Below are 23,035 nucleotides of genomic sequence, written 5' to 3'. Positions count from 1 at the left end.
CTATGTGGATTTACTCCATCCGCAGACAGACCGAGACGAATGTGTCTTGGTTCAGATTTGAATTCAGGGTTTATGTAGTTCACTTTTTTCCAAGCTTGGGAATCTGCAGGATGTCTAAGTTTTCCATCTTTCACTCTCTTGGTCTCATGCCAAATCAAATTTTCAGAATGTTCTGCACTACGATATAATCGTTTCAGTCGCGGAATCAAAGGCATGTACCACATCACTTTTTGGGGGATAAGTTTCCTATTCTCCTTACTCTTGTTTACTTTATGGCGGGATAAACCGCAAGTCGGGCAATAATTCATGTCTGCATATTCCTTACGATATAAAATGTAATCGTTCGGACATGCATGAATTTTTTCATACTTCAATCCTATAGAATTTAACGTTTTTTTCACTTCATAAGTAGATTCCGGAAAGCAGTTGGCAAATGGTAAGATATCTTTAAAAGCAGCTAAAAATTGAGTAAAACATTTATCGCTCACTCCATTTTCTGCTTTTATGTTGTAAAACTTTACCATTGTTGGTAATCTTAGTTTTTTACAACCATCGAACAGAGGTTTATCAGCATCACTAAGAAAATTATCGAATTTCTCAGGATCATTAAGAAATTCCTCCTGTGCTTCGTTAAGCAAATCCAATGGATAATCATCGAACTCATTACCCTCGATATCATCTACCCCCCGCTTTCCTAATGGATATGGATCATTAGGTAAATGTTCGCCATGGTAATACCAATTAGTATAACTTCTATTGAAACCTCGTAAATACACATGGTCCTTAATCATTGTAATATTCCCTTTAGATACATTACAACAATCTACACACGGACAATGAATACGATCGTGATTTGTAGAATTCTTTAAGGCAAACTCTAAAAATGCATCGAACCCTACTTGAAATCGCAGTGTGTCTCTCTCCTCACGCATCCATGATTTATCCATAACAAAAATCCTATCCAAAAAAATTCAGTATTTAGTAACTACTTATAGCTAGTTACTAATTACACAATGTAACTAACTAAGTTTCTCACAATTTATTCATATTAATTTATAAATTACTTAAATTCTCGTTTTAGATTAGTTCATATTATTAGGTTGTTTTGTTGATTAGAATGTTATTAAAATGTTAAATATTTTTAATAAATAAAATTGAGGGGAAAAATTTTTGGTAAAGCAATAAAGGTATTAACTAATATTTTCCCCTTTTAATTAACTTTTGCTCTTTATTTTCTTTGAAAAATAAAAATCCACATTGAACCTCTCAAATGAAAGAAAAAAAAAATAAAAAAAGAAGGATTTTATATGTTTATTTTGTTAATTTATTTAGTAACTAATTATATCTAGTTACTAATTACACAATGTAACTAACTAAGTCTCTCACACAATTTATTCATATTAATCTAAAAATTACTCAAATTTTCGTTTTACATTAGTTCATGTTATTAGGTTGTTTAGTTGATTATAATGTTGGTAAAATTAAAAAGTTTTCATAAATGTGAATATTATTATTTTTTATGTGACCTAACTTCTTATTACTATGTTATAATTAACTATATTATGAATGGTTTTAGTAAGATTTATCCTAATTCTACCGAAATTTCGGCAGCATAACGGCTGTAATTGGACGTTCCCAAAAATTTTACAAGTGCCTAAAATAACAAACAAAACAGATAAACAATACAAAATTAATCCACCCATCCGACCGCAGTACATGTATTCGCAGAACCTACTTCACTACGGATGAATATTTAAGATATTCAAACTCAACTAACATGCATTGATAATTAATTATATATTAAGAAAAAGTTAGTTAAAGTATATACCTATAATTGCAAGCCCAAATACGCTACACACAAAATTATGCCGAACCCCTATAATATAAAGAAATACAACGAAATTACAAAATTAATTATTTCATAACTTATAACTAGTTATAAAAAATTGTAACAAGTTACTTAGTTACTAAATTATACATACATATATATAATCAATTATATCTCACACTATTATCTCAAAAAAATAAAATTATATCACACACTAATTCCATTTTAAAATTTTTATTTCTAAACTAATTTTTTTTTTGAAACTAATAAAATCCCTCCAATGTCATTTTATTCACAATAAATATATATTGCAAAAAATATATAAAATACAATTACAAAATTTATTTTCATAAAAAATATACACACACTATATACACACACAATATATACACACATTATATACAAATATTCAATAAAATATACAAATACATATATATACTATACATTGTGGTATAAATTATTACCTAATAACCGCAATCCGACGACCACCGTAAAAAATCCCGACACTATACACATAAAACACAATAATATTACTAATAAAATAAAAAAAACTCAAATAATAATTTACAAAAACAAAAAATAAAACAATATACATAATACAATAAGAATAGAAGCAATATTTATACCTTAAACGAGGTTGAGATTGAACAATTTCTCAACAAAAATGGGTGGCCGGATTTCACACCCAAAGTTTACTATTTGGGTTCGGATGACACTTTTAGAGGCTAAAAAATCAAAACTTTTTAGCTGTATGTTATTTAGTATCGAAAATGGAGGATTTTAAAAAAAAAATGGGCTGAAATGGTTGAGAAATGGGGGAGATATGGTTGGTCAAAGTGGGTTCGGCGAGGGTTTTTTCTGGGTATTTCTTCTCTCTGGTTTTGCTGGGTTTTGTGTGAAGTGAAGGAGGAAGACGAAGCTGGTGATATATACATAGGACGACCCTATGCCGTCGGTTCCTTCATAGGAACCGACGGCATAGGGTACACGTGTCATGATCTCGTGTACCCTATGCCGTCGGTTCCTATGAAGGAACCGACGGCATAGGGTAATTCAGAAAAAAAAAAATAAAATTTAATTTCCAACCGCCTCTAAATGGTATAATGCAATTTTATACCTACGGTTTTTATCAAAAAACCGCCTCTAAATGTCAATTTCCAACATAGCGGGTATTTTCACACCCTTTAGCTTCCCTTTTTATAAATGGGGTTGAAAAAACTGCCTCTAAAGGCTAACATTGTAGTAGTGTGTACAGATACATTATGCCATTTTCCTAATTATAGCGCCTATTTACGTTTTGTTTTGCAGATCAAATTGGACTTTCACCCGAGCAAGTTATTTCAAAGATCGGTCATCCAGCTTAATCGCAAGTGAGACTCTCATACTCTAATTTATCTGGAAATTTTACTTTTTAGGTGAATTGTTATTTTACTGATTTACCTGAGAGATAAATTACAAAAAAAGAGTTTGAAGTTGGGGTACGACGTACTGGTAGTTTAGATATATGGAGTTACATCAAGCAGTAATTTATTTATTTATAAATTGGTAGTTTAGATATATAGGGTTACATCAAGCAGTAATTTATTTATTTATGTATTTTGGACAGGTTCCACGGAAGCAATAGGAAATTCTAAGAAATAAGGTAAGTATTTTCAAACCTTTGTCTATTTTAATGATCTTTTTTGATTTACTTCATTTCATATTCGGTCTTGAGATGGACTGGGCTAAATAGATAATAGTATGCATCACCATTATCCATGTACTTGATATTTTATGACAATATTTCTATATGAGCACTAGCCAAGATTTATTTACCAGATGCTTATATTATGGATTCCTATAAATAGAAAAATTATAAAGCGCACCTACACTCAAGAGTGAGTTTTATAAATTTTCTTTGATGTTGTTTTGCAGCTGCACTTAAAAGGGTTGATGTTGATCCTTTATACGCTTAATAAGTTATTATGTTATTAAACAAGTAGGTGTAAGAATATTTAATATACACCCATCATCATCATATATATACTGATGATTCGGTGATTCCTCTTTCTCAATTATTTTTATTATTCTCAAGCTTAAAATTCTCATATTTGCCTCTTTTTGTTTCAAACTTTGCAAGCCTTTTATTTCTTATAATCGAAATCTTCGTCTTTTATTTCTTACAAATTTGGCTTAGGTGTAGCAAAAGTCAGAGGGTTGGAATATTAGTCTTGAAGGTATGCATATAGGAGAAAAGAGAACACATACTGTACCCCACCAATGGGTTATGGGATCGAAGGAGATGATCAAAATATATCACCAAACTCATATATGGTTTACAAAGTTGCATTGGTCAAAGTTCATTGATTAAATCACCTATTAATGGTTTCGAGAACAATCCTAAGATAAAGTCTCCTACTTCTTCATAAGTTTTTTTTTTCTTTCTAAATTTGCTTTTAGTTATTTTTTGTAATAATTTAAAATAAAGATAATGATAAAGATATAGAAATGCAATTACGCATGTAAGGATTGTATGCAAATAGACTAATGTTGGTTGGTTGGATGCAAATTTGGTTTCTCTATTAGCCATTTGTTGTGTGTACTCTCTTAATGGCAAGGAATATAATACTATTACTCAGTATGTATTCACTTATGAATTTCATATTCTTACTGATGCTATATGTGGATGGTTGGCGAGTCTATAAAATAAACTGGTATATTTTATATCTATTTGTCTTATTTTTAATTGTAAATCTGATTTACTCTCGAGGAATGCATATCTAAATTCAAAAGCCATTGCTCAAGGGAAGATTTGAACTTCAAAATTGATATGAATGATGACAGATCAATTTGAAAAGCTTCAAAATATATTGTGATATTTATATATAAAAAGTTTAGCCTTCTTCAGTTTTTATTTTTTTTTAAACAATAGTCTTCTTTAGGTTTGATTTTGTTGAAACTTGAGATATGTGTATATATTGTTGCAGTAGAATTATTCCTGGTAGCATTATACTGGACACAGTGAACTTTAATATTATATTTTTTTGATTAATGAACAACTTCCTATTGAAATTCAGTTTGTTTTCAAATTAGCTAATCAATTGAATGTAGAAATTGTACTTGGTACTGTTCAGAATGCCAAAGAAGGTTGTAGTTGGCTTGGATACACTTACTTGTATGTTCGCATGATTCGAAATCCCACTCTCAATGGTTTGGAAAGTGACGTTGTCAAGATGGATGTGACATTGGAAGAGAGACGAGCTGGTTGGGTAAGTTTTTATCTTTTCTACATAAAATAACTAATAATATTTTTTTTCAATTATATATTGTATCATTTTTAAATAAAATAAAGAACATTTCGCATAAAATTAAGTATACGTGACTCGCACGTAGTTTTCTTCTAGTATATAGATATAGATTTATATATATTAATTGATATTTTATGGATGTACATAAACGAAAATTACAATTAATTATATTTGATTTAAGTTTTAATATTTTTTTTGGAATTTACTTTTTATTTTCTAACTTTTTTTAAAATATTTTATATTTTTTATAGAAAATTAAATAATAATAAAATATCAATTTGTAATTATTTTTAATTTTCTAACTTTTCTTTAAATATTTTAAATTTTTATAAAAAAAAATGAAAATAATAATAAAATAACAATTTGTAGATTTATGCTTTTTTTTATAAAAAAAATATTAAAATAATAGTAAAATATCAATTTGTAGATTTATACTATAATAAAATATTAAAATTGAGAGAATTAAAGAAAGAAAAAGAAAAATAGTTTTACAGTGATTTTAGAATATCATGTCATTTATTTGGAATTTATTTTTTATTTTCTAACTCTTTTAAAAATATTTTATACTTTTTATAGAAAATTAAAATAATAGTAAAATATCAATTTGTAGATTTATGCCTTTTTCTAGAAAATTTATTAAAATAATAGTAAAATATCAATTTGTAATTTTTTTTTGTTTTTCTAATTTTTTTTTAATATTTTATATTTTTATAAAAAATTAAAATAATAGTAAAATAATAATTTGTAGATTTATGCTTTTTTTTATAGAAAAATTATTAAAATAATAACAAAATATCAATTTGTAGATTTATATTATAATAAAATATTAAAATTGAGTGAATTAAAAAAAAGAGAGAAAAATAATTTTAAAGTAATTTTGGAATGCTATGTACTTATTATATATATATATATAGATAGATGGAGGAGGTTCCAATGGTTACATTTTTATTGTAACCATCATGGTTACATTTTTTGTAGCCATTGGATTACTATTAAATGGTTGTGATTAATTTGGAAATTAAATAAAAATAAATAATACATAACTTGTAACCTGAAAGTAACCTAAACATTTATTTCCTTATAAAACTTTAATTAAGATTAAGTATATTTTAAAATTAAATTAATTATAATTATTAATTAATTTTTTTCAATTTATTATTATATAAGGATCTTTTAGCAATTTATTTTTTATACTTAAATTATTTAAAATTTTATAGCAAAACTTTCTATAATTTAAAATTATACACATATAATTTCATAATTTAAATTTTATTATACATGTAATCTTAATTTTAAATTATTACACTTAATTATTTAATTTTTTTATTTCAATATCTAAAAATTAAAAAAATGAAATAAGTTGAAGGATTTTTTAGAAGAAAAATGACTGCACTTGTTATCGATTGATTAGCTTGAGACTTCATACTTAGTTCATATAATTGTAACAAAATAATTAAATATCATTTAAAAATAATTAATTATTTGAAAATTTATTATAAGAAAAAAAATTTAATTTGTGTCAAAAGAAGTTTAATTTTTGTAAAAAAATAAATTTTATTGTAAATATTATAATTAAATGGCTTAATTATTAAAATAATTCAATTAAGGATTTATATATAAATATTAATTGCTAAAAGATATCTTGTTAAATATTTAATTAATTATTTTAAGAAAATAGTTAATTATAATTAAATAATTTTAAAAAAAGAATGTCTATTTAATTAATTATTTTAAGAAAATGGTTAATTATAATTAATTAAATCTAAAAAAGGAAAGTCTACCTATTAGTAACCTAGTATTACAGGGTAAAGAAAAATGTAACTATATGGTTACAATAAAAATGTAACCATTGAATAGTCATCCTAATATATAGATTATTAGTGCTGATGTAATTGGCTGCTAATAATTAAAAGTAAAGTATTTTAGATATTGTTTAATATTATTAGCCATAGACTTCCGCCCCTAATAATCTACAACTTATAAATTTCAGCACGGGGAGAATTTTTGCACAATTTTTTTTTTAATTCTTTTTATTTTTGAAAAATAAAAAAATTTTGTCTACCTTTAATAGTTCGGTCGGCAATTTAATATTTTCTTGTAAATGACAATTTTAAGGAGTACGTGGAAATAATAATAATAATAATAATAATAATAATAATAATAATAATAGGAGAGAAGTAACTTGAAAAAACTTTTAAGGAAGTATAATAATCTGAATATGGTTTTAATAAAATATTAGATCAAGGCAAAAATTGTTATTAAACATTCAAAAAAAAATAACAGCAAAATTATAATTAAAATAAAAAAAAAATGGCTAGTCGTCATGACACATGTTAAAATTGGTTAGTCGTCATGACACATGTTAAAATCTTTACGTCTTTGCTTGTTAGTATTGGTTGTTTTTTCAATTAAATTTTTATTAAAGGCATTCTACAGAGATTACATAATTAAAATAAGAAGAAATATATAACTTCTGATTACATGATAAACAATTAAATAAAATACTCAAGCCATAAATAATATTATTTGCAGATCGTTTAATAAAAATAACAAAATTATTACACAACTCAACTAATAATATCTTACAATTTAAAATAATACTCCTAAGGTAAGAAATTATAGGAATAGAGTTTCTTAATACTTGCACGACTGTAAGATTATCAATTTCAACTACAACTTCCTTCCCAAAATTATTTTTAATCTTGCTCAAGGCTTCCCACACTTCTAAGAATGCTTGTACGACTGTTAGTATTGGTTGTTATTTGTCAATATCAACCTCTTAATTATTATCTTCCCCTCCCCACCTCATAATTCATTTTCAAACGAAATAATTGTTTTTATTTCTACAAACATTTATAGATGAGCAGCAGTTAGGAGCACACAGATTCTATTTCCAAATTTAATATGCAGTATCACATAATAATAATAATAATAATAATAATAATAATAATAATCTGTTATAATTTATATATGCAGATAATAATTTATTTTTTTTCTCCTTCACAGCTTTATCTTTTTTTTTTTCTTTTTTGAAAATTTCTCCTTCACAGCTTTTAGTATAAGTTAGGTTTTACAAAAACCTACCTTTTCCTTTGTTCAATCTCCAACTGTTCGAGACCACACAAAGGGGCATCTATTGTCACTCATACATCATTGTTAAGTGGTTGTGGTTGGCATTTTTTTGCTATCTTACATTCTTTGGCTACAGCCTACATGAGAATCATGTTTCAAATTAATCATATGCCAAAAAAGTATTATATACTCACTGCAAAAACAAAAAATTAGTATATACAAATGACTAGTAATCTGACAAATTGAACAACAAAATCATATTAAATAATTTTAAATAAATTTTTATCTATAATTTTAAAAAATATCTATAAGAAACACTACTACAAAAACCCCCAAAACCCCCTTTAGAGGCGGTTTTTAAGCCCTTTCAGCGTCGGTTTTCGTGAAATTCGCTACCGACGCTGATCAGGGCGACGCTAAAGGGTTTATATGAACCGACGCCATAGGGGGCGTACCAACCGACGCCAAAAGCAAGCAATTTTCAGTTTTTTCAATTTTTTTTTAATTTAATTATATAATTTTAATTACATTTTAATTATATATTTATTAATTTATATATTATTTTATTTAATTTAAATTACATATTTATTTTTTAAAATGTAAATTAAATATTATTTAAATTTGGGTAAAATACATAATTTAATTTCATAAAAGTAATTAAATATTACACAAACACTAATGTAAAATTAGTTAAAAATATTAATAAGTTAATAAATCTAACTACAAGTTAATCTATAAAAATTACATAATGAAGAAAAATTCTTGGACCTTTCAACCTCAATCGTCACCGTGAATCACCGCCATCAATTGTTCGATCCACTTTCGCTGTAGTGGTAACAATTCTGTTTTTGGATCGTATTGCTTCTTACCCCCAAACTGTTAAAAAAATTAAAAATTTATATTAGTTTATATATATATGTATATTATATATTTGTTATAATAGGATTTATATACTATAATCAATAATTAAAACTTACAGCTTTTTGATCTTGTATGTAACGGCTGGGGTTGGCACGTTCGACGATGTCAGTGATATATTTCAAAACATAAAAACCGCATTCTTGGCTTTTAGGTTGTCTTGGACAGTTTGCTTGGTTAATTCCTAGCCACGGGCCAATATACTCATGTGTGTTCCCTATATACATGAATGCCCTGTTTTGGAAAATTATATTAGCATTTCAATTCGTTAGTTAATTTAAATTCGTTACATAAGAAGTCATTAAATTATTACCTTCCGATCATTTGTTCTATTACTTCGGGAATTGGGCGGCCACTTAAAGGGTTTAAATGGATAATTTTCCTTGGCGTAACCACCACTAGCGTCCAATGCATCCTAGAAAATTATATTGGAATATAAGTAAGATAGTATAAAAATAATTTGAAGACATAATATAGAAATGAACAATTAGCACTAAAGAATCTAATAACGTTTACCCGATATTCCAAGGAATAAAGAACATTTGGTGGTTGTTATTCATTAATGATACCCAATTAGCCAATCGTCTTGCCACATCGTCAAAAGACTGACTCTTTTCTTCATCAGTGATCCCATGCACTATGAGAAGCTCTGGGTCATAAAACTTGAAAATTTTCCTCAGACCGTTGATGCTCTCCCATATGTGCCTGCCAAAAAAAGTGTTAGTGTCTTATAATAATTTGACTATAATTTGATATAAGGTTAATTAGATTAAAGAAGAGTATACATCATTCCAAACAGCATTCCCTGGTTGCCGATGTAGTCACACGTAGCAACCTGCTGCAAATCCTCTCCAGATAACGTGATCTGGGTACGTGGTGCAATGAATCCTTGGGGGACAGGAATTGTGATTATATCACGTTTATCTTTGAGCCTCAGGAATTCATGAATCATCCATTTTGGCGAATTAGGGATCAACGCCATCTTCTCTTTTGTGAACAAGTCATCTTCCCGTGCACCACGGCCTTGTGGAGAAAGCATCGGAGCTTTCCCCTTTGACGCATCACGTCTTGAGGGCGGTTGAGCGAGTGGACCCTAAACAAAACAGAACATAATATATATATCAAATTTTATCCAAATTCTACCGAAATTTCGGCAGCATAACGGTTGTAATTGAATGACCCCAAAAATTTTAAACATGCCTGTATAACGAAAAATAACACATATATAACAGTAGTTTGTTCATCCATCCCACCGCAGCACATATATTCGCAGAACCTACTTCACTACGGATGAATATTGAAGATATTCAAACTCCACTAATCATTAATAATTAATTTATAAGAGAAGTTACCTCGGTTGTTAGAATTAAGTGTTTAGGCCAAGGAAGGAACATCTGGTATACGTCCCTAACATATCTGCACTCTTCAATTGGGACTGGGATTTCAGCGTCCTCTTGCAGGATTTCCGAAACCATAATCCGGGCATGTGAATCATCGTAGTTCTGGCAGTGAACTTGGATTATACCAACATGCTCGTACAAATACCCTCGGGCCACAATGTTGCCGATGTTGTCAGAGCAGAGATGTACTTGCTGATTAAGGGCCGCATGGTCATCGAAATTGTACAGGATACCCTGGTCGTTGAGGGAAATAAACTCATCAGCATAAGTTTGTGGTTCTACCTCATCCTGAGGAGCGTATGGTTGTGGAACATACGCCTCACCAGCCACCTCTCCTTCTTCCTCTTGTTCGGCAGCGTTTCTCTGCTGCTTAAGGGATTGGACTTCGGCTTTTAATTTTTCAATCTCCTTCACTTGTCGAGCCACAACATCAGACACTTCCCTTTTCTTCCTACCGAACAGTTGAGATGCCCTGGTCAGGAACCTACAAATCATAAAATGCAAATTAGCTACGATTTTATTTGTGTAACTAAATAAATAACATTTCAAGTAATAGCATACCCAGTAGCCCTGACACGTCCAGGATGCTCTGGTGTTCCGAGCGCCTCCGTCAGGATATCGTTTTGGCCCTGGACCTGAATTTGTCCCTGACTAAGCTTCTCCTCTAATTGAGTCTAATGCACGCATATATTCAAGCAATTAGTATATGAATTATATACACTAACTCATGAGTAGAACTGAATTAAGGATTAATATATACTTACTATCTTCTCTGCAAATTCCTTGTCGTAATCAGTGACAAGTTTTCGACTCTTGGTGCGAGATTTAATCCAAACACAGTGGCGGGGGGGATCTGCAACTTCGAGATCCTTTTTCTACATCACGTTATAACAATTAAATGAGTACCAATTAAATTTGATAGCAAATTATAGCACATTAAATTTTAAGCATTACTTACCACAGTTTCCCGTACGTTCACCATTCCACTCCGACCACTACGATGTCTGGATTGAATTTTCGATGAACGTTCACATTGCACCTTACTCAATTCCTACAATGCCAAAAAAATACATTAGATACATGTACTTGTATTTAAGAGTTTATCTTAGTGTTAATATAATTAGCGTACCTGAAATTCAAGAGTTAGTTGACTTTCAACAAAAGTGCACCAATCAGCAGCGTCGATCTCGGGGTGCTTTTCAGGGACTTGTGCCAGTTGTCCCAGATCCTTCTCTTGCAACACGGGCATTATGATGTCTTTTGTCATCCTATTGTTGAAGTCTTTCATTAACTTCCCAGCTAGGATGAGACAATCATGTTTGAAGGAGTCCGGCACAATGAACCCCGTCTAGTTTGAAGGGAAACAAAAACGGTTAGAGTGAACATTTGAATTAATAGAAAAACAAATCAAAATTCTAACAAATAACAGCTTACTTGTATGTCGTTCCAAACTTTATTTTTCAGAGTCGGGTTGACTTCTTTCCAGTTTTTATAGGACAACCCTATCGTCTGCAGGCATCTAACACCTAGAGTGGATACGAGCTTAGCATAGCTTTTCCCGCAGTATTGTCCTTTGTCATTAACCTCAAGGGCCACTCTTTTGCCTTGATCCATTAGCTTGGATATTTTATTCATTTGAGTAGGCCCTCTTGTAGGTATTACTGTTGGACACTCTGCCTCTGGGTCTGAATCAGATCCTGAACTCGAGTTTGCCATATCTACACTATTAACAAACAAAATTGATAATCATGCTACTAACACTAAATTCTACCGAAATTTGATCCAAATTCTACCGAAATTTTGGCAGCATAACGGCTGTAATTGGACGTTCCCAAAAATTTTAAAAGTGCCTAAAGTAACAAACAAAACAAATATAACAATACAGAACAAAGAAACTAACATAAACAATACAAAATTTATCCACCAATCCGACCGCAGTACATGTATTCGCAGAACCTACTTCACTACGGATGAATATTTAAGATATTCAAACTCAACTAAGTATGCATTGATAATTAATTATAATAACAAAAGGTTAGCGGATGGATATACCTATTGCAAATCCGATTAACACCGAAATATGTCGATCGACTCTCAAATATTAGCACACAACCTATAACATAATGCATTATACAACCAAATTAAAATTTTAATTATTAAATTACTTACTAGTTATTAAACAAAGTAGCAAGTTACTAGTTACTAATTTCCATAGTTTTTTGTAAAAATAACATATACATATATATACATATATAATCAATTAAATATCATACTACCATTATTTTAAAAACTTTAACTCTAAACTAATTAAATTCCTACTACCTCTCATTCTCATTCACAACAAATATATATATACAATACAAATACACAAATAGTATATACACAATACATATACACACATATTCAATAATAAAATAAAAAATATATACATATATTATATATCAAGTAAATAAATATTTACCTTATAAACGCAATCCGGCGACAAATTGCGACCAAAAATCCGGCCACCTATAGCACACACAATATAATATTAATAAAATGAAAAAATCCTAAAAAAAATTTACCAAAACGAAATAACACCAATGTACATTAATAAAATGAACAGAAATCATATTTATACCTTAATGAACGTTGAGATTGAACGATTTCTCTGCTAAAATCGGTGGTCGGAGTTAAACCACCACCTTTTTTTAAAATAGGTTCGGGTACAGTGTAAATGGGTGAAAAAATAAAACTTTTTTAGTGTATGGGATTAGATATTGAAAATAAAAACTTTTAAGACAAAAATGAGGTGAAATGGTGAAGAAATGAGAAAGATATGGGGGTTTTTAGAGGTGGTTGGCGAGGGTTTTCGTGGGTTTTCTCTGCTGTAGAAGTGGCTGGTATATGCTGGAGAAGAAGAAGTGAGGAAGAAGAAGACGATGCAGAGGTTATACTTTGGGAGACCCTATGCCGTCGGTTCTTTGCTAGGAACCGACGACATAAGGTCTCCCAGAAACCCTTAAAAATTCCCAATTTCCAACCGACGGGATAGGGTTTACTAATATATATACCTACGGTTTTTACCAAAAAATTGCCTCTAAATGTCAATTTCGAATCAGGTGGGTGTTTTCACACCCTTTAGCTTCCCTTTTTATAAAATGGGTTAAAAAAAGGGAAGCTAAAGGCCCATATTGTAGTAGTGAAAAATAATAAATCTATATGAAGAACTCAATATACGAAACATTTTTTAATGAGTCCTGTCAGAACTTGGGATAAGATAAATGGGGTTCCATCTCAAAATCAATTGGCAATGAGAGAAGTAGGTCATTCATCTTATATATTTTATTATTTTTCCACACATTAGCAATGTGGGACTCTCTAACCTCCCCTGTAGCTATTTTATTGGAAACAAGTCTTATTAAAAATAAAAACAATTTAACATTAAAATGCAAGTAGTATTTAACTATAATGGAAACAAATGTCATAAAAAATGGAAACAACTCATACTGAAAACGCAAATAAGTTATATTGAAAATGGAAACAAGTAGTATTTTTGGTGGCTCTTTTTAATTTTTGGCTTACTATTCCCAAATCACAAGTGGCTTTTTTGACTTTAGCTCTTGGATAACATGTTAGAATTTGGGATAGATGAATGAGGTTCCATCTCAAAACCAATTGGCAATGGGAGGAGAAACCCATTCATCTTATATATTCTTTTACTTTTCCACACATTAACAATGTGAGACTCTCTAACAATGAGTATTACCTATTGATAGTTACTAAACAAATTTAACTATATATTAATTTAAAATTATTAAATCATTAAATTTTTATCTGATGACGAATAATAAAGAGAAATTTGAATTTCTACTTGTTATCCCATTTCTTGCACTATGACGTGGCAACACATACGAGTGACATATGTCCAACATTCCTTGCACCTTGGTGGGGATGAATATCCCGAACAGAGTTCAAGTAGCACATCTGCATGCACAACGTCTACTTACCTTAGCAGGGTAAAGGGTAGACTACTCGAGCAGAGAGCAAAGTTGTTTTTCTGAGCTATTTACGAGGACTTGACTACTTTAGAATGATATCATGGAGTCCAGGCACGAAGACAATCCCTACAATCATGGGATTGAATTAGAGGGATACGGCAGGCTGTCCCAATCCCCTATTTTGGGTATTCTATTTATATAATGAATGTTGCTTCCTATTATAGACATTGTAAGCAAAAAGAAAACCTTCCCTCATGCATTAACGCCCTATAAATAGTGATCTAGCTTCACTGTGAAAGGGATCGAAAGAATTGCTGTAAAGAGAGATCTAAGAGAAATACTCAGAGATTCTATTGTAAGAGCTTTAAGAGAGGAAACACTGTGTTTGTTGTCCTCAAGTTAATACAATCTACGGGGAGTACCACAATAATGGGACTGAACCTCTTCAAAATTTGGTTTTCTTTATTGCTTATTGGTTTTTTGCTCTATTTTTATCACATTTCTAATCGCTTAATAATTGACTCATTGTCGTTGACTAAAAGCGAGGTCAATAATTTGGTGCTTTCATTGAGAGCAACAACCCAAGTTTGTTCTTTGTCTTAAGTCTCAACAGGCATACAAAATGGTGGTGTAAACTCGCAGAGGCCTGGTGGATCAGAGTTACGCAATGGTGATAGATCCTGTTGTGCAAACCCCTGGGAACACGAGGATACCATCGGGGACCAATCTTGAGCAGGCCAACACACAGCCACCTACGGTGGGCCATGGTGTAACTTGACCTATGGTTAGGATCGCACTGGGTGTGCAAGAGATTGGGAATACCAGTTCTGCAGCCGATCGAACCACTCCTAACACTGGAGTCCCGTCCACCACCAATGCTCAGCGGACGGTGGGGGATGACAGTGAGATCCAAAACCTCCGTGCTGCCCTTGGACTTATACAAGGCCATAATAACGCACTGCATCATGATCAGGAGGATCTCCGTGCCGCCATAAACCTTGCGTTCGATGAGCAGTGACGCCAGTTCATTGAGTGGAGGGACAGGGAGATGGAAACATTCAAGGCTCAGCAAGTAGCCATCGATGACCACACAAGAGAGGCTACCGTACTAATACGGAGAGCCTACCAGGTTGCTAATCAGCAACCAGCTACTCCATCCAGTATCCGACTGGGCGGCACAAAAGAATTTGTTGCTGGGCATACTGCCCAAACTCATAATGGTCAATCGTCCAATCCCCGGTTTTAGGTCCAACCCGTGGGCCAAGTGGTAGACGGTCAGGTCCTACCTATTCGCTCTTCAGGTGGACTTATATCTAATAACATCATCCAAAGTGATAGTTCTGGTCAACCCACCGACCAAACTAGTCAAACATCGAGACCACCTGGTACCTCGGTATTCAATAGATTGGGCACGACCCACGACCTCAGGGCTGACCTGAATAGAAGGAGATGCCTAGACGAACAATACATTCAACCAGCTACTCAACCAGGTATCCGCATCCAGGACCTAGCTCCAAGAGATCCTGACGTGACACGGGTCGGTGAAGAGGCTGAACCAATTCATCCATCTGTGCAAGCACAGTTGGATCAACTAAAAAATATGGTTCAAGGCCTAAATGACCCAAAACTCACTGATCTCAAGATGGACCAAGCACGAGGATCGCCTTTCACCCCGAAGATCGATGTACTTGAATTACCCCTGAAATTCAAGATGCTGACTTGGAAGATGTATACAAGGAAAGAAGATCCCTTATCACATCTTAAATATTTTGATATGCAAATGGACTTGCAGGGAGTATGGGTGATGTATGGTGTAGGATATTCCCTGCTACACTTGCAGAAGCTGCCCAACAATGGTACTTCAAGCTATCACTAGGGAGGTTTAATTCGTGGAAAGCCATCTCCTCAGAATTCCATGCATAGTTCTCTTCCTCTCGTCAACTCCCCTCGCACCTAAAAGATTTGGTCGAGATAAAACAAATACTAGGAAAACCCCTCAGAGCTTACATAAGCAAGTTCATGACATAGGCTACAAAGGTTGCAAGGTTAACCGAGGAGGGAAGGGTGGCTGCTATACTAGGATGCATTGAGCCACTTGGAGAACTGTAGAAGGACATTAAAAGATGTGGCCCCGTGGGGTCTATGGTAGAACTTCTAGACCGATCAGATGGGTTTATTAAACTCGAGGAGGCCATTCGGCGAGTGGACATCATTGAACGTAAGCAGGGCTAGCCATATATCTTCTCTGTAGGAGCACCTGCTCAGAGTACACAATACCCTTGCAGCTCAACTCTGAGCGGGTAAAGGTCCAATAACAATGGTAGGGAATGCAACGGGAAAAAGGAAAAGTTCACGGGCACTACCGAATGTACCCTCAGAGAAAATGCCTACAAGTTCACTGCCTTCTCTGTCCTAACTGACGACCTAGAGATGATCTACGCAACAACTCAATCAATGGTCCCGTACAAAAAACCTGCTCCTATGAATAAGGATGTAAGTAAAAGAGAAACGTCCAAGTTCTGCCATTTTCATGCAGACTACGACCACGAAATGAATGAGCGCAACAACTTGAAGCGGTAGTTGAATTCTTAATCAGAAAGAATAATCTGCACTTGCAGAAATATGTCAATGCCGACCAGAATCAACGGGCTGCCCAAACAGATAATAATCAGGATCTACTAATGCCCCCACTAGTGGACGGGCATTTACAAGTCATTATTGGGGGCCCACACCTAGCTGGAGACACGGGAAAAGCTCGGGAAAAGTATACTTGAGCCTTACAACATGAGCAGAAGGAAATAGTTTTCGCCGTAGAAGAGAGAAAGCCAAAAATACCATGGGTAGGAGAACCCACTATAACCTTCATAGAAGCAGATGTTATCCACGTCCACTTCTCGCACAATGATCCCTTGGTCATGGAAGTACCGATAGAAAACAAAACATTGGCCCGGACCATGATAGACAATGGAGCCTCTTCGAACATCTTGTTTAAGATAACATACGAGAATATGGGGCTCCAACTTAAAGATCTAATCCCCTATAGCCAATTGGTGTATGATTTTTCCAGCCAAAGTGTTGCACCTTTGGGACAAATCCATCTACCGTTCACTGTTGGGCAAACTCCGACGAGCATAACTATGATGGCACAATTTCTGATAATAGATGTTCCATCAGCTTTCAATGTCATGTTAGGCCGACCAGCCCTATATGACTTGAAAACTATCACTTCAGTTTTTCATTTGTGCATGAAGTTCACAAGAAAAAATGGGGTAGGGTGCCTAAAAGGGAATTAGAAAATTGCACGGGAACGCTGTAACCTTGCCCTGACCAAGGTCGAAAAGGTGAACTGATAACTCTACAAAATAGAGTTATTTTACCATATTTTATAAGAAAAAATTAGATTAGTTCTTGACTTTTTAATTATTTTATTAAGTTTTTAAGTATTTTTTATTTTTTTAGACTTAATATTATTTTTACCGTTTTTTGTGTGTTTTATAATAATTTTATTATTTAGTATTTTATTTTCGTTAGTTTTAATTTTATATTTATTTTCTAATTAATTTTTGGTATTTTAAGGTGTATTTATTGGCAAAAGTTTAGAGTTGAACTAAAGAAAATGTGAAGAAGTGGAGCCAAATTTCAAATTTCAAAAGTAAAAATCAGAATTCAGCTCAGGCAAAGGCCACTCGCACGGATCAGCAAGCTCCTCATCATAGTCGTCCGCGCATGATCTTGTAGCCTAGGCGCACCCGTGAGTCTCACTAACAGACAGGGCCGCGTGAAGCTCTGTTCTCCCTGTCCTTCCTCCTAGCTTCTAGCCGCGTGGACCCCACATGTCCCCCACGCTAGCCTCCTCAAGCGTGCCACATAGCACCCCCTGCTTCGGCCACCATTGTCAGAAGCTCCACACGCTCACCATTTGTCAGCTCCTCATTCCAACCCGCCTTTTTGAAGCCCTTTGTTGCTGCCATGTGTCCCCAAAATGAGATTAAAATACCAATTTCAAATATACACTACCATTTGCATTTCTTTGGCTCATTTTTCCATCTCACACTATTTTCTCACCCAATAAATTGGACATTTTATTTTACCTTTTTACCCTTCTCATATCCCACCAACCTCATTTAATTATTTTCATTCACTCGCTTTGGCTATAAATAGAGGGTTTTGGAGGCCTTTTAACACACACCACACCTTAACCATCTAAACCATCCACATCCTACATCCTCTTCCATTACTCTTCTTTCATTTTCTCTCTTTCTTAGAATGTATTTCTTTGTAATATTTATTCTAAGAAAGTTATGAGCTTCTAAACCTCTTAAGGTTATTAAGATGGAAGATGAAGCAATATGTAACTAAATATTACTTATGGTGTGTTGATTTCCCTTTTTATGCTTTAAAGTTTATGGAATTTTCTTCTTCAAGTATGTCTTTCATCTTTAATATCATGTATTTTGGATTGTTAGCACATATTCTCACTTTGTTCTTCATTGTGCATAAATTATAATTTACTTTGATTAAGTGTGGTTCATTAGATTGTTCACACCTAATTCTTTGAATATAAAAATTATATTTTTACCTAAAAATAATATCTTTGATTTGCTGTAGTTTCATTAACTTGTTTCACAACTAATGCTTTGAAATTATACTTTTATAAGTGAAGAAAATTCCTATGTTATGAAAATACTTTGTGCTTAAATGGAAAATATATTTTAAAAATGATAGTTTGATTGAGTTCAACTATCAAGAAAACTTGGGAGTCAATACACTATTAAATATTATTAATATATATTGTGGATTCTAAAGTCTTAATAATCTTTCCTCTACCATTCAATCATCAAATCCCTTTTACCTTGTTTATTTTAAATCTTATTTGTTTTCTTTTCTTTTATGAAACAAATCTCATCAATTATTTGGAGCTAGGTTAGAGTTTAATTAATTTTGAGTTTAAAAAGTCTCTCTTAGATATAAATCAACTCTTTTGGGTTCGATCTCGTACTTACATGAATACTATATTCCATATCTGATTCGTGCACTTGCGAGTATAAATATTTAAAACACACCATTGGGTGTACAACAAGTTTTTTGCGCCGTTGCCGGGGAGTCGTAAGAAGAGAAACATATTTATCTCAAGATTAGTAAAATTCTTCTACTAGTTATTTTATTTTTCTATTTTGCTTTATTGTCTAAGAAAAAAAAAGAAAAAAAATAATAATAAATCATTTTGGGTCGGTCCTACTACCTAATATTTTTATATATATATAATATTTATTATTAAAAAAATAATTGGGTCGATTTTCCGTCTAAATATATATATATACTATATTTATATTTATATATTATATTATTGTCATTTTTATAGTTGACGGCATAAGCGCCTCCTATTCTCTGGATTTTTTTTTCTTGCTTTTATTATTATTTCTTATTTCATATTTTCATTATTTTGTTTGTATTTTCTTTTTGCTTTGTTAAAAGGAACAAAAATATATATGTATATATATATATCACTCTAAGTACGCTCTGTGGTCGCAGTTTCAACTAATCTTCCACATCAAAAATTGACTCTTGTGATTTTCTTTTAAGTATTGTGTGAAATTTGCATGCATCATTGGAAACGTGATTCAAAGAATCGTTTTGCTAAAAGAAGACTACATTGGTTTGACATTGAAAGTGTTAGTAGAAATTTAAGCATAATGGATCCCCCTGTTGTTGAAAATGCATTGCAAGAAAAAACCCTTCTTGAACATTTCTCTCCTACTATTTGTAATGCTCCTTCTTGCATTATTTTACCTGCTACTGATGCTACCCATTTTGAGCTAAAACCGTCAATTATTCAATTTTTTCCATCATTTTATGCGTTAGATAGAGAAGATCCTTACATGCATGTGAAAGAATTTCTTGAAATTTGCTCAACTTTTCGATTTCAAATTTTTTCTGATGAGTCGGTCAAACTTAGGCTATTTCCATTCTCATTAAAAAAATAAGTCTAAGGCATGGTTAAACTCTCTCCCTAATGGAACTATAACTTCTTGGGAAGAACTTCTTAATAAATTCTTGGCTAAATTTTTTTCAATGTCCAAAACTGATAATTTAAGAAGAGAAATCTCTGAATTTTATCAAAAGGATAATAAAGAGTTTTATGAATGTTGGGAAAGATTCAAAGATTTATTATTAAAATGTCTCCATCATGGTTTTGAAAAATGGAGATTAGTAAAATATTTTTATGATGGTTTAACCCCTACAAATCGACAAATGATTCAATCTATGCATATTGGAAAATTTTCTAAATTGCAAGGGCAAGAAGCATGGGATGCTCTTCAAGAGTTATCAGTTAATTCCCAACAGTGGAATTATTATGATCCTAGGTCTAGATCAAACAGTTCACCAAAGAGGGGAGGAAAATATGTTGTAAAAAATGACTTTGACATAAGAACATCAATTGAAAAATTAGAGAGAAAAGTAAAAGCCTTAGTAATAAGTCAAACTATGAATTATCATGTGCAATCTAAGAAAGATGTTTGTTCTTTATGTCGTTGTCACAATTCCCAGTCATGTCCTTCTTTCCATGAAACATTTTCTAAAGAAGCCAATGCTTTACATTCGTATGGGAAGACTTCTGAAAGTCCATTCTCCTCCACTCATAATCCTAATTGGAGAAACCATCCAAATTTTTCTTGGAGGCAAAATCAGCCTCAAATCAACCAAGGGCAACAATTTAACATGCCGAACCAAAGTCATGCCCAACAAAACCAGTCTTACTCTCAACAAAGAAAACCTTCTTTAGAAGACACTCTACAACAGTTCATGCAATCTACCCACCAAATCCTCCAAAATCAGTCTCAATCTATTGCCAAACTCGAGACTCAAATGGGTCAAATTGCAACTACTGTCACTGAAAGAGAAAGAGGCAAACTTCCTAGCCAACCCATTCCAAATATGAAAGGTCAATATGAAATAGGAATGCCTAGTCACAATGAAGAAGCCAAATCTATTTTAACTCTTAGGTCTGGAAAGAATATTGTGAAACCTGATTATACACCTCAAGTTGAGAAAGATAAAGAAAAGAAAAGAGTCAACCTGAAAGTTCTAATATAAATGACTTACCAAAAGATGATGTTCCAATTCTTCCTACTATTCCAAAAGCTCCTTTTCCACAAAGATTACTTCCAATCACGAAAGGAAATCAATATAGTGACATCTTAGAAGTTTTCAAACAAGTAAGTATAAACATCCCATTCGTAGATGCCATCAAACAGATTCCTGCCTACTCAAAATTCTTGAAGGATCTTTACACTATAAAAAGAAACACTAATGTTCCAAAAAAGGCGTTTTTAACTGAACAAGTTAGCTCTATAATTCAATACAAAACTCATGTAAAATATAAAGATCCTGGTTGTCCCACAATTTCATGCATCATTGGTGATCACATTATTAACAAGGCTTTACTTGATTTAGGAGCTAGTGTGAATTTACTGCCTTATTCTGTGTACAAGCAACTTGGTCTAGGAGAATTAAAACCAACTTCTATAACACTTCAATTAGTTGATCGTTCTGTGAAAATTCCTAGAGGTATTATAGAAGATGTTTTGATTAAAGTGGATAAGTTTTATTTCCCTGTGGATTTTATTTTTCTTGATACTCAACCTGTTAAAATCCTCATGCTCAAATACCTATTATTTTAGGTAGACCATTTTTAGCTACATCTAATGCAATTATTAATTGTCGTAATGCTGTGTTAAAAGTATCTTTTGGAAACATGACTATTGAATTGAATGTGTTTAATATTGCCAAGTCTGTTGAGTGTGAAGAAATACATGAAATGAACATGATTGAAAATGTTTTTGACATAGAAGGAAATGAATCATTTGAAAAATGTGCAAAATATTTTGGTATGAATTTGAATATTGACGAATTTTTGATGAGGTGAATCTTTTGTTAGAGTCTGCACCTTTAATGAACATTGAACATTGGAAAACCAAAATTGAACCTTTTTCACCATTAGAACGTGTTCAATCAATTTCTAAGCCACCAAAGTTAGATCTTAAGCCTTTACCAAAATCTTTGAAATATGCATTTTTAGGAGAGTCCAATACTTACCCTGTCATCATTCCATTTGATTTAGATAAAGAGCAATAAACGAAATTGTTAGATGCCCTTAGACAGAACAAAGAAGCCATAGGTTGGACCATGGGAGATATTAAAGGAATTAGCCCAACCATATGCATGCATAGAAATCATTTGGAAGAAAATGCAAAGACCTCTCGTGAATGCCAAAGACGATTAAATCCAAACATGAAAGAGATAGTAAGAGAAGAGGTAATTAAAATGTTAGATGTAGATATTGCATACCCTATATCTGATAGTTCATGGGTTAGTCCAATTCATGTTGTTCCTAAGAAGTCAGGGATTACAGTTGTTGAAAATGAGGAAAATGAGTTGATCCCTACTAGAATACAAACTGGGTGGAGAGTGTGTATAGATTACAGAAAGTTGAATAATGTAACAAGGAAAGACCACTTCCCCTTACCCTTCATTGACCAAATGCTTGAA

At 32.2% G+C, this 23,035-nt stretch overlaps 1 protein-coding gene and 1 non-coding gene across 2 annotated transcripts; one reads left to right on the top strand and one right to left on the bottom strand.

Annotated features, from left to right (window-relative positions):
• Positions 1-20,572: 20,572 nt before the first annotated feature.
• On the bottom strand, positions 20,573-20,679 carry LOC115715409 (small nucleolar RNA R71). The gene has a single exon (XR_004011282.2). It is a non-coding gene; the product is annotated as a small nucleolar RNA R71 (small nucleolar RNA).
• Positions 20,680-20,737: 58 nt separating this feature from the next.
• On the top strand, positions 20,738-22,621 carry LOC115713165 (uncharacterized). The gene is made up of 4 exons (XM_030641653.2): positions 20,738-21,568; positions 21,742-22,054; positions 22,168-22,374; positions 22,425-22,621. The coding sequence occupies exons 1-4, from the start codon at positions 20,738-20,740 to the stop codon at positions 22,619-22,621; spliced, it is 1,548 nt and encodes a 515-aa protein (XP_030497513.2).
• Positions 22,622-23,035: the final 414 nt, after the last annotated feature.

This window comes from Cannabis sativa, chromosome 4, assembly GCF_029168945.1.
Source record: "Cannabis sativa cultivar Pink pepper isolate KNU-18-1 chromosome 4, ASM2916894v1, whole genome shotgun sequence".
Taxonomy (NCBI): domain Eukaryota; kingdom Viridiplantae; phylum Streptophyta; class Magnoliopsida; order Rosales; family Cannabaceae; genus Cannabis; species Cannabis sativa.
The sequence above is the reverse complement of the archived record's forward strand: the minus strand, read 5'-3'. Positions and strand labels throughout refer to the sequence as shown.

Bases quoted from the DNA above. Each gene is read 5' to 3' on its own strand.
- LOC115713165 (XM_030641653.2), top strand. From the start codon at position 20,738: ATGATTCAATCTATGCATATTGGAAAATTTTCTAAATTGCAAGGGCAA. The intron at 21,569-21,741 runs GTTCTAATATAA...GCCATCAAACAG, and splicing joins AGAAAAGAGTCAACCTGAAA to ATTCCTGCCTACTCAAAATT. The intron at 22,375-22,424 runs GTATGAATTTGA...ATCTTTTGTTAG, and splicing joins AAAATGTGCAAAATATTTTG to AGTCTGCACCTTTAATGAAC.